The sequence below is a fragment of the Octopus sinensis genome, linkage group LG8, assembly GCF_006345805.1.
Source record: "Octopus sinensis linkage group LG8, ASM634580v1, whole genome shotgun sequence".
NCBI classification, from domain to species: domain Eukaryota; kingdom Metazoa; phylum Mollusca; class Cephalopoda; order Octopoda; family Octopodidae; genus Octopus; species Octopus sinensis.
The window spans coordinates 19,172,957-19,193,406 of NC_043004.1; the positions used below are offsets into that span (position 1 = coordinate 19,172,957).

Here is a 20,450-nt window from a genome sequence, read left to right on the forward strand (position 1 = left end):
TAGACGTAAACTGAAAGAAGCTGGTCGTGTATATGTATATATATATATACATACATACACACACACATAAACACATATATATATACTTACATATATATATATATATATATATATGTTTCTGTGTGAGTGTCGTTGTGTGTGTGTTTGTCCGCCCCCACCGCCGGACAACCGGTGCTGGTGTGCTTATATCCGCGTAACTTAGTGGTTCAGCCAAAATTCCCGATAGAATATGTAGCAGGCTTTAAAACAATAAGTACTGGGGTTGATACATTCAACTAAATATTCTCCATGGCCTTGCTTCAGCATTGCCGTAGTGTAATGACTGAAGCAAGGTGAAACAGAAGAAAAAAAAAAGATAAAATTCACGCAAGTGCGAGGGTGAGGAAAAAAACTGTAGCCTAACTTTCTAAATGTCTTTTGTTAAGCCTTATACACTGCGTTCAAACAATTTTGAAGGTCAGCTTCTTTTGGTTTCTGTCAACTGCATTTCTAAAACTGGTGTCATATGTACCCGGAAGACAATACTTTCTATAATCTACTTCGCCTATAAATTTGTGTTCGATCTATGAAATCAAAAAAATAATACTAACAAATGCTGTAACGAAGTTGGCAAACTTCTATCAAACCGAGGGTATAACATGATTTTGATTTTTGCAAATTGATGTGACTTGCCTACATCATAGAGAAAAGCAATGTGGCGTGAGAGAAAAGCAAGATGGGAGTGAATGTGAGAGAAAAGTAATGTGGAACGAGTGTGAGAAAAGGGATGTGGACCGAGTGTGAGAGAACAGCTCACCTGGATTCCTACTATATCAACTCTTTATCCCGTGGACTTAGACCTTGGTAAAGACTTTGGAGTGTAAGTTCAAATCATTTGAGCGCTGCTACGTGCTTTCTACATTGAGCATCTCTGGATCTCACCTGTTGACTCTGTGTGTGTGTGTTGTGTGTGTGCATATATATATATATATATATATATATATATATATATATATAGATATATATAAATATAATATATGTAAATAAACAATAAAGATATATATATATAAACATATATATATATACAAACAATAAACATATATGTATGCACACACACACACACACACACACATATATATATATATATATATATATATATAGAGAGAGAGAGAGATGCATATAAAGTCATCTGTGCCTAGTAGTATTTGCTAAGGCTATATTTTGATAGTCTAATAGATAGTATAATATGTTTGAAAGCTGTTGAAGTTATTACCGTACTACCGCTATCAGACCCATTCCTGACCGCATTAACAACTATCTATTTGTAATTAACCAAAGAGGTCATAGCTCCCGATATTCCAATCAAACCAAAAGTTTATTTCTCTGTTACCGTTAATGTTTGTCAGTCGCAACATCTAACAGAAGAAGGATTGTCTTTCTAGTCAGAAATGGCGAGATTTAAACTCAGAACGCGTAACGCTGGATCATATACTGCGATGTTTCTCGTCTTAACGTTCTGGATTCGTAATTTATTCATTAACCCTGAGAGAATGAAAGATACATGTTGCTTCTTTCTGCTCACAAAATCTGTAACATTTTTTCAAAAACTTTTTGTTGGTTCTCAGGAATAAGTATGCTGGCACCGGCATGACCATTTACTTGTTTATCTTATGTTATTTATTAATCTGCTGTATGCGATGGAAATGGAGAAATGAAGTTTCCGTTTGAATAATTTATAACATAAATGAAACAGCATCAACTGGAAACTATATCTTTGTCGCTACCTGATAGCTCAAGTGTTGCTCATTTTCACATTCGCCTATATATGGTAGAGAAATGATAATGGATAGCTATTTTCTATTTCATTTTTTTGATACTTTGAAATAAAATATGTATTATTTGGGGTACATCATTTTCTAATTATGACAATGATATAGCTTACATTGTTTTAGATGTTATAACAAAAATTCTGTACAAAAGATTTATCGAATACGAGAAACTTGTTCAAAAGAAATCAATCTAACTCTATGTGTTTATCTCTTTTGTGGTTGATATCACAAAGAAAGTATGAAGAAAGGTCGATTAGAAACTTATTGCCGTATATTAATAGAGGGGCAGGTGTTACTGTGTCTATTTTTATTATCTATAATTTGCTTAACAGATTTTGTATCGATTGATGAAGTTAGATTATGAATTGTGTACTAAATGCTAGTACTTCTGACAGACAATCCTTGACTTTCTAGAGACGAATCTCAGATATTTGTCACTATATAAGTGCTATGTGTCTCTGCTGGTGATGTCAAACATGAAGCAGACATGTTCGGAAATGATGAAGTATTTAATAAGAGGTCGTGATAAGTGAGTGGCAGAATTTACACGTTTACAGTATTTATTGGTGTCACTTTCCATAGAAGCATCGTCCTGTTCATGTGCCTTTCGTCCTTCTAGTTTGATTAATAGTCTCAAAATTGCGAAGACTCTGCAGTCTTTTCTTGGAACTAAGGTATGACAGAAGGAATTAAAATTGCGTTTTTTTATCGTGGAGAGCTACATATAGGAAAAAATACGAGGCGTGTTGCTTCCAATTATTTTCAGCTCCTATTCAAATCGAATTTACTTTTCTTCAGTTATTAATGCTATTTGCAAATTGCTAACTGTACAGAGCTGTTACACCCTGTCAATCTATGTACAATCTATGTAAAAAAAAAAAAAAGAAAAAGTATCGAATACTATTAAACACAAATTAGTTTCGAACTATTTGTTGATCTATAAAAAGTAAATTCTGCAACGGTGCATGGATACCGTAAAAGAAATATTACGATCTCTTCCGGTTTAATTATATTGTGAATTAACACATTCCAGATATATGTAACTCAGTTAGAACATTGAAATATTACAGGGTTCTTTTCTGAAGTTTAACTCTAAATATCATATCGAGTTTTAGTCTAGATATCCCAAACTGGTGAGTTTGGAAATTTCTCTCCGGAAAAAAACTATATATTTGTAGCTTAATTGAATAATTTATCCATAAGTCTATTCATAGAGTTCGACATTTAACCGAACGGCTAGTATATCACGGTGACACATGATATTGAATTTATAGAAATGTTTCCAAGCTAACTTCAATTCTATTAACAAAGGTCTGATTCATATATCATCCTGCAGGTACCAAAGTTGAACATGATATCGTTTTCCTAAATAAATAATACCTCTGTATTATTTTAAAAATACAAATAGGTATTGAAATCTTTAAAAGCCTATTGGTATCGAATAATTAATTTTATTTGAAAGGACATTATTTTTTCCAAAACTCTTAATTTACTAGCAAGTAAGTTAAAATACACAGCAAGTAAAGAAATTGTTTGCACATAATAAGAATGTTAATTCTATTCTACCCAGTGCACAGAATTATTTTTACTGCATGCATTATATTGGCAGTTACTAACATTTTCGCACTTTTGCCACAAGGCATATGAGTACTTAACTATTTATCAGCTTGAACAGACTCTTCATAAGTATGGAGGGTTTGGCAGAATCAAAGTAGTCATTGAAAAACTATAAACATTGAGAGATGAGCTGTTCTTTATAAGTTAAGTGTACTTGAAAGATATCAGAGCAAACATATTCATAAAACCACAAAATAACAAATATCAAGCCATGTGTTTATACACACACGTACACATACACACATATACAAATACACACGCACACACACACACACACACACACACACACACACACACATATATATCATACACACTGGTTTACACGCGCATGGCGTGCATACATACAATTACACATATGCATATATATGTATGTATAGTGTGCGTATATATGTATGAGCGTGTATGTGTGCCTACTATGTGCGTAAGGTGTTGGTATATATACACATGCAAATGTGTGTATGTACATCTACACACACACAAGCGCGAAGGTGTACATACAAACACATAAAACAAAATGAATGTTTGGTGTGTATATGTGTTCAATTATTGAATAAAAGCGTTTAATATATTTTAGCAAGAATACCAATATAGAAATGAGCATTAAAAGTTAACTACATGTTACGAATTTAGAAATATTGTGGCTAAAATATAATCTTTTCCAGTCACGCTTCTGCGTGTGTTCGTGTGTGTGTGTGTGAGTGAGCGTGTGTGTGTATATATGCATGAGTGAGTGTTTTTGTGTGAGGGTAGTATGTAGATAGATCGATATATTGATAGATAGATATATATACACTGACAAGTGCTCATGTACATATATATATATACATGCACGTGTATTTGTGTGCGCGCGTCTATACGTTTCTGTATATGAATATACATAACATATACATGTGTGTGTGTGTGTGTGTGTGTGTGTGTGTGTGTACTCTCTTGTTTCGGGAAGTAGCCATGCCGTCTCCCAGTTAAAACATCCTGTACGCTACAATCTAAAATAAAGCACTCTGGCTTCAAAGTCGTAGTGTGTGTGTGTGTATGGGCTTGTGTAAATGTGTGTGTGTGGGGGTGGTAGATATACTGGAATTTACAAAGAATATATAATATTCAATATGATATCACTCCTCTATTTACTCAAAAATCTACTTATAATTTTGGTGATTTTATTGTGCAAAAATTTAAATACTTTATATGCATCTATAATCATGTCCGTCATTAACACGAAAATGCTATTATAATTTTTCAGTACCATTATTTGTATGTTTAAATTACCTTGCTGCCCACCTAAGTTGTATAATACCATAATAATTGATCTGTTCGATACGGTAGTTTAGGAGAGTTTAAAATGACTGTAGAATAGACATATCTACCGTGATGTAATATAATAGCATAAGTAGAAAATGATTGGTCGAGTGACATGGAAGATGTACATGACTGAGGACAAAAATGAGAGCATATTTAGATGAATATATGTGGGTATGTATATATATATATATATATATACATTAGTGAGAAATAAACGAATATGTAAAAGTGTTTAAGGAATGCGTGGGAGAGGAAACTATTGATTTCTCCTAACGCAATGAAGCGAGATGTATCGTCAGTATTATGTGTATATATATATATTTCTTTATTGCCCACAAGGGGCTAAACATAGACGGGACAAACAAAGACAGACTAAGGGATTAAGTCAACTATATCGACCCCAGTCGAAGGCGGCGAGCTGGCAGAAACGTTAGCACGCCGGGCGAAATTCGTAGCCGTATTTCGTCTGTCGTTGCGTTCCGAGTTCAAATTCCGCCGAGGTCGACTTTGCCTTTCATCCTTTCGGGGTCGATAAATTAAGTGCCAGTTACGCACTGGGGTCGATGTAATCGACTTAATCCCTTTGTCTGTCCTTGTTTGTCCCCTCTGTGTTTAGCCCCTTGTGGGTAGTAAAGAAATATATATTGACCCCAGTGAGTAATTGGTACATTATTTATCGACTCCGAAAGGATGAAAGGCAAAGTCGACCTCGGCGGAATTTGAACTCAGAACGTAGCGACAGACGAAATACTGCTGAGCATTTCGTCCAGCGTGCTAACGTTCCTGCCAGCTCGCCGCCTTAAATGTGTGTATATATGTGTCCATGTACATGGTTGCGAATGTGGGTATGTAAGCATGTGCCTAGGAAATATTGAGATATAAATGTATAAATGAGTGTATATTCGTGCCCGTGTGTGTGTGTTTGTGTGTGTGTGTGCGTGTGTGTGTGTATGTGTGTGTGTGTGTGTGTGTGTGTGTGTGTGTAGATTTAATTGTTTCTATGTATACACCGTGTGAATGAATATATGCGTGCATCTGAGTGCAGGTGAATTAATCCCTTTCTGTGCGTTTACCTCAATTAATGACTGATTGAGCAACTGTGATGGGAAGCGAAACAGCTGAAGTTTTACGAGTAGCCTGGCGGGCTATTTGAGATAAGGTGACCACGCGTCCTTTGAAGAAAAAATATTTTCTTTTCTTAACATCTTAGAATGTTAAATCTATCAACATAAAAGGTGAGACATGTTTACGCTAAAAAAAAAATATCGCATTTTAGGTCTGTTTAATATATATTTATAATTTTGATTATTTTATTTCCATCGATAATTTTGGTCTATTTCTTTTGTAATTCATTTTTTTTCATTTTTTTTTTGTTGGTATTTTTATAACTCATGTCTGTCTGGGTCTATGTGTTACACTCTCTTACTCTTTTACATGTTTCAGTCATTTGACTGCGGCCATGCTGGAGCACCGCCTTTAGTCGAGCAAATCGACCCCGGGACTTATTCTTTGTAAGCCCAGTACTTATTCTATTGGTCTCTTTTGCCGAACCGCTAAGTGACAGGGACGTAAACACACCAGCATCGGTTGTCAAGCAATGCTAGGGGGACAAACACAGACACACAAACACAAACACACACATACATATATATATATACATATATATACGACAGGCTTCTTTCAGTTTCCGTCTACCAAATCCACTCACAAGGCATTGGTCGGCCCGGGGCTATAGCAGAAGACAGTCGCCCAAGATGCCACGCAGTGGGACTGAACCCGGAACCATGTAGTTGGTTAGCAAGCTACTTACCACACAACCACTCCTGCGCCTATGGTATAAAACACTGGGAAACTTGGCGTAATTCAGCAGTTCTCTCAAAGTCATTCCCCTAATGAGTTGCGGTTACACAACTACTGCTGGATCATATTTGTGTATATAACAGTATGATACGGAAAACTCAGCAACTAACAGTTGTTACCGATGCATAGAAATAATCGTTAGTAGTTAAAATCTGTCCATTCCATCTTGTTTTGTAAATTTTTATATGCATATATATCTGTGTATGTGTTTGTGTGTGTATATCTATCTATATCTATCTATCTATCTATCTATCTATCTATCTATCTATCTATCTATCTATCTATCTATCTATCTATCTATCTATCTATTCTATTCGTGTCAGCTCGCAGGCAAGAACTCCACTCTCGTTTTCCATTTATCCCTCTCTTTTGCAATTTCTTTTTGCCGCATTCCATGATGCCCGTACAGTTTGATTCCTTTACCACTATCCTTCTCCGTGTGGTTTTTGGTCGACAAACTTTTCTCTTCTCCTCAGGTTGCCAAATCAAAGCAATCATGCAATAATTATTGTGCTCCTTTCTAAATACATGTCCAATCTAATTCCATTCCTTCCTTTTTAATTCTTGGCTTATCCTGGAAGCTTGGGTAGTTTTGTTGAGTTTATCCATTGATATAATGTTTGGCCATCCTATCCGCATTATTTTCTTCAGGCCTTTGTACTGAAAAGAATCCATTTTTCTCTCATCACTATTGTTCATTGTACAAGTTTCACAGCCATAAAGAAGTACAGGTCTTACTAGCGTTTTATAGAGTTTGATTTTTGTATCCCTTCCAAATTGTTTTGGTCGCTATACTTTGTCCAAATTTGCTAAAAGCACTTCTGGCTCTATTGATTCTGCTTATCATCTCTCTCCCTCCACCACCTTCTTTACTGACAATTGCACCTAGATAGGTGAACTCATCCACGTTTTCAATGTCCTTTTCATCTTGTTGTTCAATCGCAAGATCGTAACTCTCTCATTGATCTTTAATCCCACTCTCTTTGCAAGACTTGACATTTTGTTGGTTTTTCTGCTGAATCGGCGATTGGCTGGAAGACAGCAAAGCAATGTCGTCAACATAATCCAGATCTTTACCATCTTATCCCAGTGTTGTTATTTATGCTGGTCTTCCACATCACCCAGACTATGACGAGTAGAAACAACAATCCAGATGTAACGCAGCCTTGTTTTACGCCTGTCTTTACATGGAACCATTCTGTCATTTTACCATCGTTCAGTATTGCAAATTTACCATCTTTGTACATTAATTTGACTATGTTGATAATTTTGCTTGGTGCGCCATACTGCATCATGATTTCCTATAAACTATCCCTATGAACTGAATCGAAAGCTTTTTCAAAATCGATGAAGTTTATATACAATGAAGATTGGCATTCTAAACACTGTTCAATAATGTTTCTCAAGATGAATATTTTTTGGGTGGTATTTTTACCTTCGAGGAAGCCTGCTTGTTCTAATATTATTGTTATTAATACCGATTTGGATCCTGTTAATTATGATTCTTCCTAGCACTTTATTTGCTGTAAATAAAGTTTCCACATTCTGATAGATCTCCTTTCTTTGTTAACTTGACAATCAGTCTTTTCTTCCGGTCATGGGGTATTGTCGCTTGATCCCAAATATCATTCATAATACTGTGCAGTTTGTCTGTGGATGTTTCAATGTCTGTCTTCAATATCTCTGGTGTTATCATATCAACTCCTCCTTATTTCCCATTTTATAATCTTCTGATTACATCCTTGTTTTCTGTTTTGCTTGCAGGGCTGGTGTCAATGGTCTCCACCCCTGAAATTATAATATTTTCAATGTCCACTGGATTGGGTGGGGTGGTGCCTCTACTTAATATTTCTTCAAAATGTTCTTTTCATCTTGTCTTTTTTCCCTTGTCATCTGTTATGATTTTACCCTGTTTATTCTTTATAACACCTGATGGTTGACGTGGTTTTTCATTACATATTATTCTGGTTATTTCATATAGTGTTTTCATTTGACCATTCTTAGCTGCTCTTTCAGCATTGTTTGCCAAGTTCTCTACCCATTTACGTTTGTCTGATCTTGTACTTAATTTGACATCTCTGTATTTGGCTTTGTATTCCATTTGCATCTGCTGTTTAATTCTGAGGTGTTTTCTCTCTTCAAACTTTTCCCAAGAGCCTGGTCCCCTGATAACATAATAACATAATATAGCATAATAACCGATATGAGTGCGGGTTGGTTATGGTTATTTAATTCTCCAGTCACGCTTTGCATTGTACAGAGAGACGGAAAGAGATTATTAAAAGAGAATGATAAGAGTTTCAAGTCGAGTGAGGAACTCTGGAATTAACAGTCAGTGAAAGGGTAATAAGATAATAATAGTTACATAGTTGAAGGAGGCTTAATACAGGACAACCTTTACACAAAAACACACAGAAACACTCGTACATACATTGTAATATACAAACGTAACCTCTAGATGGCGGGTGGAGGTAAAGAAGCAATAGGTTTACATAAGCATACCTGTCTATCTATCTATCTATCTATCTATCTATCTATCTATCTATCTATCTATCTATCTATCTATCTATCTATCTATCTATCTCTCTATCTATCTATCTATCTATCTATCTATCTATCTATCTATCTATCTATCTATCCATCTGTCTGTCTGTCTGACCGTCCATCTATGCATCCATCTATAGATGCCAAAACTTAGCGAATTATCACAGCTCCCAGGCTTTGGAAAATATGTGCCTCATTTAGTGTCTGCATATAAATATAGGTGCATGCTCTTTCCCTTATATTCTTTGTGAACATGTGTCTTTAGTACCTAAAAGTTTGTGCGTGTGTATGTGTAAGTGCATGCTTGATTACTTTTTTCATATGTGTCTTGTAAATACATACACCATCTGCGCGCATATATTCATTTAAAGAATCCCAAATGGAGAAACTTTGGAATGTCTTACAAATTTTTACTGTATTGCTTGTACATTGAACATAGAGAACTCAAAATTTGGTGCTTTTTCTTAGAAAATTCAAGCATTATCATATGTATATGTGCATGAAAATGTATCTGTCCAAAGTATTTGACCGTAACCAGAGATAAAAAAAAACTCTAGAATAGTTAATGTTATTTTAATGAATATTTTCCTTAGATACTCTTTTAGTGTGCTGTTTATGAATAGACTTTTTTGCGTTAATCACAAAGGATTTTGACCAAAGAGATGATATAAACTAAACAAAATTTAGGGTCATAGACATGTAAATGTACAACACTATGCTCACAGCAACAATTCATTGTAACATAACATTCACACGGTCATGTATGCTTGCACCTAGTTCACTTTGCCATTGTCTACACTCTAATGTTTTATTAAATATAGTGTTGCTTTATATTTGTTTTTTCTTTTTAGAAGATAATATGGTTGTGGTTAAAATAAATTTTAACCACTAGCAGGAGTAGCAACCCTCATAGCTTTTTTAAAGTACTCCTTTAGAGAAATCTAGCTAGAGAAATTAAAATTGTTGCATGTCTATATTTTAAGAACTTGTTATTGGTTATTCAATGAAGGCACACGGCCTAGTGATTAAGATGTTGTGATCATGATTTTGATTCCAAGGTTGAGTGCATTGTCTTTTTCAGCAAAACGCTTCATTTCATATTGATCCAGTCCACTCAACTATAAGCGAATAACCGCGTCGCAGTCTGACAGTCTGATATCTCATTCAGAGGAAATGTTGTGATCTGAGTTAGTTATATACTATGGAAATTAGGTAATCAGCCTTATGAGTCCAAGAACTGAAGACAATACTTGCTTTGTTGGTTATTTTCAGTAGATAGAAAGGAAAGAATGTGGGTGTCAAGTATTTAATGCAGAAATTTTGAAAAGAAAAGAGAGTAGTGATAATGAGAGGTAGAGAAATTGCTTCATAAGATGAGGATGGCATAGCTTCAACAAGTACAGAGTAGCAGAAATCATTTCAGTAACAAACGAGGTAGCAGAGAAAAGACATTGACTGATTGACACCGAACGTGTTTATTTGATACTCAGCCATAATACATTATCGATTCTAAAATCTCAGACCTTGAATGGAACTCCACAGAAACATTTTGTTTTCTAAAGGGATGATATTTCAGTTAAACTCAGTTGACAAAGTAAAATCTCATCTGCAAGTTCGAACCTGCTTCTTTGATACAGTATTACTCACATCAAAGTTAATGAATGTTTCAAATGAATATATATCTACAGTAATATTAGGATGATAGTAGGAAATACGATATGCATAAAATAGTAAAAATAAAATTATTTAACTTTTACCAAATTACTCATAGTCGCACAAGTATGGGAAATCTCGAAAATGGACTGAGAATTTCGAAGGATTTCTTTGGTCTAATGGCAGAAAGCTTGTTATGTTCATAAGAGATTTGGGTTTCAGTTCCACGTCTTTCCAGTTTCTCTACCTAAAAGGTCTTTTCAATCCAATACTTGCATTCTATAATACAATATTGAGTTAAAATTTTGGCACATGACCAGTAAGTTCAAGAAAGGAGGAAGTCGATTACATCGACCATCCGAAAGTCGATCTCCATGGTATTCAGAACATGAAGACGAACGACATGCTGCTATGCATTTTGCTAACGATCTTGTCAGCTCGCTTATCTTAACTATAATATAATATTGGGTTCAAATTTCTGTCACAAGGTCAGTATTTTCGGAAAGGGGTTAAGTGGATTACCTCGGCCCTAGAGCTCAACAGGTGTTTATTTTATCGACTTCGAAATTATGAAAGGCAAAGTCAACCCAGGTGGAATTAGTGCTTCATATTACATGTAAATTTAAATGATATTTCCACACCGTTTATATATTTCTCTTTCTTTTTTCTTGTTTTACAGATTTCTTCGACGAGAGATGATAATTATGATTCACATCAGTTTCTTCACGTCACTCTTCCTGGCTAGTGTGATGCTTTTTCTCATCAACACAATCTTCACATATCAGAATCTTACCAATCCAAAACGATCTAGCTCTACCAACGACAATGTTAGTTCGATTCCATATCTTCAACGAAACGCATGTTCAATAATTATTGTTTGAACTAATTATAACACATTTTATTAAATTCAGTATTTCTATGAAATATCATATGTTTACCATGCACTATCCAGAGTCTTATTGCTGTACATGATGGAGAAGTTGTTGAAGTAAATTGAAATAGAATCAAAGTAAATTAGAAAATGGGTTGCTTCTTTCGGTTTCCTACAATTTTGTCTTTTATACTCGAACTACAGTATTATAAACATTGGTTCCACTTTATATAATTTTTTGTATGGGAGATGATAAAAGGCATGCGTCTACTTTTCCTACTAATATTGGGCGTTTTCAAATGACTGTTACGTTTGCATCATGATCAGAGTGTATTTAGCGACAAATTCTGCTTTAATTTTCTGTGGTGTTTTAGGAGTAAGGTGTAAGTTGAAAACCTCTTATCTGAAGACATGTGGGATAATGTATTCTCCATTCCACTGTACAACGCTTCCTCATACAATTTGTGCTTAGGAAAGACTAGGGAGGTTTTTAATAAACTAACATTTTCATCGTGGGCTGTATGCCCACCAAGATTATACTGTAAGTGTACCATACGAAATTCGCACATATAAACAAATCTATAATACAGACACTACATGGCAGCAGTATTTGTTAGAAACAGCAGCCAAATCTCTTCCCTTTTTTGAAAAAAAAGACCGTGTAAGTTCCGATCAAGTCAATACTAATAAAAATTCATTGAAAAATTCTAATAATGTTGAAACATGGCCGAACTTGTCTCCTTATTGCCAAAGATCAGGCTCTCTCCCTACTGCATATCGACACTCAGTGTTTTAATAAATCTTACTTATTTCAAATGCTGAAGTTGTCTGCCTTATCTTCTTTGACCAGAATTATTCATTAAACTAATGATTTTGTTTTCTCTTTGTTCTCTTAAAATATAACTAATTTAAATATGTTGGCTCACTACGTTAACGGCGTTATAAAAGGTAATAATCGTATACTTTAATCATAGAACAGGCTATCATAATTATTTTATTGCAAATTAACAAAAATAAATTAATCATGCCAATATAATTCTTTTTTAAAGAAAATATATTTTACTACTCAATAAATTAATAAGATTCCTTTGTTAAATTTATACGCTATTTCAATTCAAAAACAATATACAGGTAGTTCACAACCGATGTTGTAAGCTTCAAACGAAATGCTTTCAGCCCACTCAAATGTTCACTGACTAACTTTCTAAATTTCTATCCTTTATATCTAAATGCATGCAATGTAATTTTAGTTTTCTTAAGCGTTTTCTCTTGTGTCATTATTTTAGTTCGAGTGTGTTTCATTGAATATACTGCATCGTTATTTCGACTCAGCTACATACTTCTGGATGTTCTGTGAAGCATCACATTTACATCAATTGACTGTAAACTGCTTTCGACCACCTCGCCGAATGTACATGTATCACTGTTTTGCTTGGGGTGAGTAAATAAATAATTTATCATTCACACATACAGATGGGTTGAAGAATACTTAGTGAAAAAAAAATCAATATAACAGTAAATAATCCATAGTACATTATCTTGAGAATTTTGCTGACGTTTAAAAGCTGTCACAACACTGTTGAACGTCAATCGTTTCATGGGGCTCCCAATTTTGCTGGACCAAATTGTCACTTGGTTGTCATCAATGTAATGCAGACAAATTTCTCCAGAAATATTCACAGTAAGCATTACAAGACAATCAAACACTCACCAATTTATAATCCTCTTACTTTACATATAAGACAACGTACTAAGCAGACCCATATGAACTGACCTGAATTTCATGTCCTTGAACACAAATTGTCAGTTCAGGATATGGAGCATAGATTTTTTCAACTGCTTGTTCAATACCCTACTGACTCATCCATTCTCCTCTCTTAAAGCTCTACTATGAATATTTGCATTATTCTAAAAGTCAGATTCGATCCATTCACGCACGTGCACTGTCACATACACGCACACACACACACACACATGTACTCACGCACACACCTTATCCTCTTTTACCACAGATGTAACAATGACAAGGTTGAAATTTAAACATTTCAAGCATAGTGATTGTGCATTTACATATATATGCACACATGTGTGTCGCTGTGCATGACATACATGCGTACTCACGTATGCATGTATGACACATGTTAATTTTCTCCAAAGAAGAAAGCATTTTTATTTTAGACGAGAATGCAAAGTATATTTTTCCCTTCCCAAATTTGTTAACATAACAAATCGTAATAAATGGCTATAAGGAAGGATCGAAAATGCATCGCATTTACGTTTTGTCACATATCGTACCTCTTTTACTACTCTCATCTCTGGAATGTCTAATATAATTTTTGTTTCAAAAATATCGATTAAAATTTATCATGTGTACTCCGTTCGTTACTTGATCGGTTGTATGAGAAACAAAAATTAAATGATTTGGTTTCAAGCTCATAAGGAAATCTCTTCACGGTTTGTTTAATCAAAATTTTACATGAAGTTCTTCAATGATACCACGTGCAAATAGCTATATGGGCTGTTGTGCTAGTTCTAATATGTGTTTTATTGACCCTAACAAAACTAGAACGTATACATTGTAAGTAAGCAAACAAGGAGTCTCCTCTACCGTTTTACTACTTCTCTCATCTAGAGACACCAGTTGTGATTTTTAAATATATTTTTAATGGATTAGTGTCAGGGGGAGGTGCAGCGCCCATCAGCTTCTTCAGGACCCTCGAGAATGGAGAGAGCGGTAATCTGACCACAAAGCTTGTGATACAATGGATACATCTGAGAGCACACCATGGACAGATATTCGTGTTAAACCGGTCGGCAGATTAATTCTACACATGATTTAAACGGAAGTGTAAATGATCGTTCTACGATGTTTAACAGATCAATACATTGACGCGCACGAATAGATTATTTCTTCCTCTAAATACACATTTTGGTTACTGTAATTGACAGCAAACATGTATTTCTCTAATGGCTGAAGGTTATTTCATATATATATACTTGCTCTTTTGTTCTGTCTGTCTCCCTCTCTCTCTCTTTCTGATATATATATATATATACATGTGTGTGTGTGTATATACATACATGAACATATATATATATAGATAGATAGATAAATATACATATATATGTTTATCTATATACATATATACATATATATATGTATGTATGTATGCATGCATGTATATCTATGCATGTAGTAATGTATGTATGTATTTATGTATAATGTATGTATATATGTATGTATACATGTATATATATATATACATACTCTCAATCAAATTCTTTAGTGACGTACTATTTGTATTAATTATGAATAATTGCACAGGCGTGCTAAAAGCCTCAACCTAGAAACTATGGAATCACACTTGGGATTCAAAATGAGGTCTATATTTTCGTGCATTATCGGAAGTAAAATAACTTATGTCTTCTATTTAATGGACGTATTTAATTATTGTTATCACTTCCCTTATAAAACATTTAAGGAAAGAAAACGGTAACAATAGAGCAGATTGACCATGAAACCATCATAATATCTATGCTAAAATCGATTATACCTGATGAATTGAAGAAACTAATTCGAAAATATTACATTAGTTCGCGTGCTATAAATTATAGATTTGAAAGCTCAACAACCAATCAAGTCTGTTTTCTTTGTCATTTATCCAATGCCGCTAAAAGAATTACTAGTATTATAATACAGCTTATTCCATTAACTACACCCTTTCGTTTGAATCTGAAAATGCTACGATTTGTCTTCTGTACCAAGGATCTTATTCTAGCGACTGAAGTCACAGTGGGACCTATTTCCCATTTTATTTATAGATACACTTTGTTTACATTTTAATAATGTATAATTTATGGGATGATGTTTGAAGTGTTATTGTTATTATAACTGTCATAATTGTTCCGCACTTGCTGAGTTGATAAGGCACTGCCAGTGTAGTAAAAATATTTCAGATCTATTTAATTAAATTACCCAAACAATGGTACGCCTGTGTGGAGCCATCACAGTAACATGCAAGTGCCTCTTATTTTTCTCTGTTTATGCATTAATATCAAATCGCAACCAAATAATTAAAAGCTACACTGCCAACGGATGATATTATAAATATTTAAAACACATGAAATTTAGTGTAAATGCTCTTGATTTCAACCAATTTGTAATTATATATTCCAATAAGTTATTTCCCCACCGAATCTCTCAAATATTATTCTTACACCATTCCTTTATTTTTGAAAGGAATCATCAATATCTAGCAACATTTAAGTCACTTACTTGCGTATTAAGTACGTATTTCCACGTTCTTTGGACATCTATTTACCTCCAGCTTCCCGCCTCTAGATTACATTTCTTACAATCACAGTTATTATAATCTCAGTTTCAAAAATACGTTTAGTGAATATTTCACTCAATCTCTCATGGTTTGCGACTTGTTTACAGACGCTTTGACTATGCAAGCAATCTGTGTTAAGACTTCAAATTAATGAGGTCAGTGAGAGAATAAAAATAACGTCACCCTTTTCAAGCCTAGCCTGGCTCATGGGCCCGGTTTGCCGGTTTCTGTGGCGTATGTGTTCCCCCCAACTGGACGGAACGCCAGTCCATCGCAGCGTTACTCAAGAAACAGGAAGAGAGGGTGAGAGAAAGTTGTGGCGAAAGAGTACAACAGGGGTCACCACCACCCCCTGTCGGAGCCTCGTGGAGCGTTTAGGTGTTTTCGCTCAATAAACACACACAACGCACGGTCTGGGAATCGAAACCGCGATCCTCCGAACGCGAGTCCGCTGCCCTAACCACTGGGCCATTGCGCCTCCAGAGAATAAAAATGTAGTTGCTTAATTTACTTTAGACAGAACCAAATATTCATAAATATTACACCTTCTGGTTAATGTAGTTCTAGATAATTCTAACTTAATAAACGACGGAGTGATTACAAGATCAACGACTTTGATTATTGCTCTGCTCGGTCAGACATTATCTGAAACGAAACAATAACACCACCTTAAATTTAATGTACTCTCCTTCAGAAAATTTAAGCGTTTATTTTATTATTTACCCGAACTATCCTAGTTAAATACTCGATAGTATATAAAACTTAGAAACTAAGAGACTTGAATGTAGTTTCTATCTGAAAGACAACTGTAAAATTTGACAAATGCGTAACCCCAAAATATAAATAATTTAATACTTTTATTTGAGCACTAGTATATACTCCTAAAACCCCTTCTCTTCGTCAACGACACAAACCCATTGATTAACTGGAATTTTTAATAAAGGTTCGCCTCCAGTATGTCCTCTGACCTCCATAGTTACTCATCACATCAAAGATGTCCGATAATTTGCACATTCAAACAGGCATGCATAGTTAGCACAGGGATATATGTGTTTAACATAAATAATGGTTGGGAGCTACACACACACACATACACACAAAAAATCAGAAATACACACACACGCACGTACACACGCACACACTCACACACATGCAAGCACATGCGTACGCATACGTATATGTATGCATATGTGTATGTATATATATATATATATATATATATATGTGTGTGTGTGTGCATATATGTATGTATGTATGTATGTATGTAGGCACAAGTGAAGCATAATTGTCAACGGACGTGAGTTTTATAATCCTGCAAGATATATAACGAAAATGAAATATGAGATATTTATAAAGCTTTCACAAGGAAAAACAGATAAACATAAATTATTTATTCTAAGAGATTTTCCCAACGACATTTGCTGTTGCTAGATTTTAAAATTTCTTTTTTATTCAATGTTGTTGAGTATTTTTTTGTCCTTTATCTATAAACCCTCAATATCATCATTACAATAAAGATAGTAGTAATAATAATAATAATAATAATAATAATGATAATAATAATAATAATAATAATAATAATAATAATAATAATAATAATAATAATAATAGTAATAATAATAATAAGAAGAAGAAGAAGAAGAAGAACAACAACAACAACAACAAGGGCACTCAGAGAGCGCAAACCTCCGCCAAACGCAACACCAATTATGCATGCCTGTTTGAATGTGCAAATCATCTCTCAGCGATTAGCTGGAGATGATTTTTGAAATGAGAATGTATGAAGCAAAATCCTTCAATGAGTATCATGAGACCTTTTGGTTTTCTCATCTCTTAAATTCCAGTTTTCCTTTCGTAATCCTGTAGTTTTAGATCGAAAAATAAAATTATGTATATATGTAAGTATACTGTAAAGTAATAAAATATATGTATAATCTGCTAATATAATAATGAGCGTTGTCTTTTTATATATTTGTATATATATATATATATATATATATATAATAAAGCCGGAGTGAGAGGTATAGGTAGAGGAGGTAAATGGCAAAGAGAGTGTCGTATGAATAAGAAAGGAATGGATGATAGAGGAATAACGAGAGGAGTGAAAAAGTCGATAAACGGTGTTTGAAGTGTGATTTTATTTGTGTGCAAACAAGAGGTGTGTTTGAGTGCGTGTGTGTGTGTGTGTTTGTGTGTGTGTGTGTTTGTGTGTGTGCATGTGTGTGTGTGTGTGTGTTTATGTGTGTACAATGGAAAGAGGGTGGTAATGCTCAATGCTGAAAATGTGTGAGTATATGTGCATATATGTGTGCATGTACAAGAGAAATATGTGAAGCTTTACACATACATGTAAAGTAAGGAAAATATTAAAAAAAAATAATCCAGAATCCTTGTCTGGTACCTCATCGATCCAAAAATCTAATCAGTTCGTGTCAAATCCACCCAAACGGTTTTTGAGTTATCTTGACCACAAACAAACAAACATGTCTGAAAACAATATCTCTGCCTTCGCTAAGGCGGAGTTAATAATGGCTTGAAATTTTGGCAAAAGGCCAGCATTTCTGGAGGGAGGTGATATATCGATAAGTTTTCAATTTGTTTAATCGATTCCGTTTCAATTTTTTTAATCAAATCTCTATTCCTTAATTCTATCCCTGCTAGGGATTGTTCCTTGCCTCTTTTTAGGTAGATTATTCTGCGCTTCTTGAGTCTAAATTCCATTCTAATATCAGTAGGATGAAAGCAAAGTCGACCCGGTAGAATTTGAACTCAGAACTTACTAACGGGTGAAATACAAAAAACAACAACAATGATAATAATAATAACAACAACAGCAACAACAACAACAATAATAATAGCAATAATAATAATAATAATAATGATAATAATAATAATAAGACTGCCGCAGAAAGAAGGTCTAAGTATGGTCTGGATCGAGTACAGAAAGGCTTTTGATAGTATTCCCCTCACATGGATCCTACAAACACTAACTGTGAACAAGGTAGCACCAATAATCATAAAATATATAAAACACTCTATGAATAAATGACAGAGTCCTATATCTCCAAACAAAAGAGGGACTCATAAAAACCAAAGCCATCCCCATTGGAAAAGGAATATTCCAGGGAGACACGCTCTCTCCATTCCTTTTCTGCTTGGCACTGACACCTTCATCTGACATTCTAAATAGAACTGGATGCTGATACAACTGCTACGGCAAAACAATGAGCCACCTCTAAAATATGGATGAACTAAAACTGTACGCTACAAATAATAAACAACTGGAAACATTACTCCAGAGAATACGTGGGTTTACCACAGAAATAAACATGAAATTTGGCTTAGAAAAATGTGTCAATGCACTCGTTCTGTGCCCGAGCATCGTTGACATGTGGATTTATGTCGAACACCTGCTGCGATGTGTGGGAGAGATCCGGCTTCCAACTGAATACATCGTGAAGATCGGCCAACCGCTTTCTCTTAATCGGGCGGGGCAAGCAGTTTTTATATGCCTGGTGGCTATGGCGAAAGAAGTAGCATGGAAGACGAGATTGAAGAGGCAGATGACGAATACTTTCTTCCTCGGCCAACTCCTATCAACTTCTTCAAGTGTCAGTTGAAGAGAAAAATATGGATAGAATATTGAAAGATGGATGAGAGTGGCGAGAATCTGAGATAAGGAACTGAGAAAAGGTGCCTGCCCCAGAAATTAGGGCACCCGTGGTTTTATGAGGTTTCCCATGAGCACCCCTCAAACGGCTCCTCCCTGTTGAGACTTATACGTTGTAAAAATGTTACTGATTTTATTGCTCCGCTAAACCTGTTTACACGGAAAACCCTCTCTATCACACACACACAATGAATGTTTTGTCCTATGCTGTTCATAATTTTTTTTTCATAATGTAAACACTTTGTAGTCAGTAATGAAATCATTATTATCATTTGAAAAAAATTGTTGGAGTGTCAGACAAAAAATGATATTAGCTCCGATTCTCTACATTCTGATTCAAGTCCCACAAGGCCAAATTTGGCTAAATTTTGTGGGTTGATAAAATAAAGTACCTGTCAAGTAATGTTGATGCAGTCGGGTAACAACACCACTCCATAAAATTGTTGGCCCTCTCCCGATGTCTGAAACAAATATATTTTTAGCAGCATTAGCGGCTACAGCAACAGTAGAAACTGTAGGGGCATCAGCTGCTGTAGCAGCAGCAGTAGTAGTAGTAGTAGTAGTAGTAGTAGTAGTAGTAGTAGTAGTAGTAGTAGTAGTAGCAGTAGTACCATAATCCTCTTGAACAATGTTTCTCTCGATTATGTATGAATATTTTTCTTATTTACAGGGCTTCCATTGGCACTTATGATAATTTACATAATACTACGAGTCAAAAGGTAACTATAAACATATTACTTAATATTTCAAGAAGTAATTTTTCAATAATTAAAGTCGTTTTATCTGTTCTGTAT

At 34.7% G+C, this 20,450-nt stretch overlaps 1 protein-coding gene across 1 annotated transcript in view; it reads left to right on the top strand.

The window, feature by feature from the left end:
- Nucleotides 1-20,450, top strand: part of LOC115215171 (calcitonin gene-related peptide type 1 receptor-like) — a 159,047-nt gene that overhangs the window by 58,432 nt on the left and 80,165 nt on the right. Inside the window, exons 5-7 of the mRNA XM_029784351.2 lie at nucleotides 11,461-11,608; nucleotides 12,939-13,089; nucleotides 20,327-20,375. Coding sequence (XP_029640211.1) covers nucleotides 11,461-11,608; nucleotides 12,939-13,089; nucleotides 20,327-20,375 — 348 coding nt within the window. The remainder of the gene's footprint in view (nucleotides 1-11,460; nucleotides 11,609-12,938; nucleotides 13,090-20,326; nucleotides 20,376-20,450) is intronic.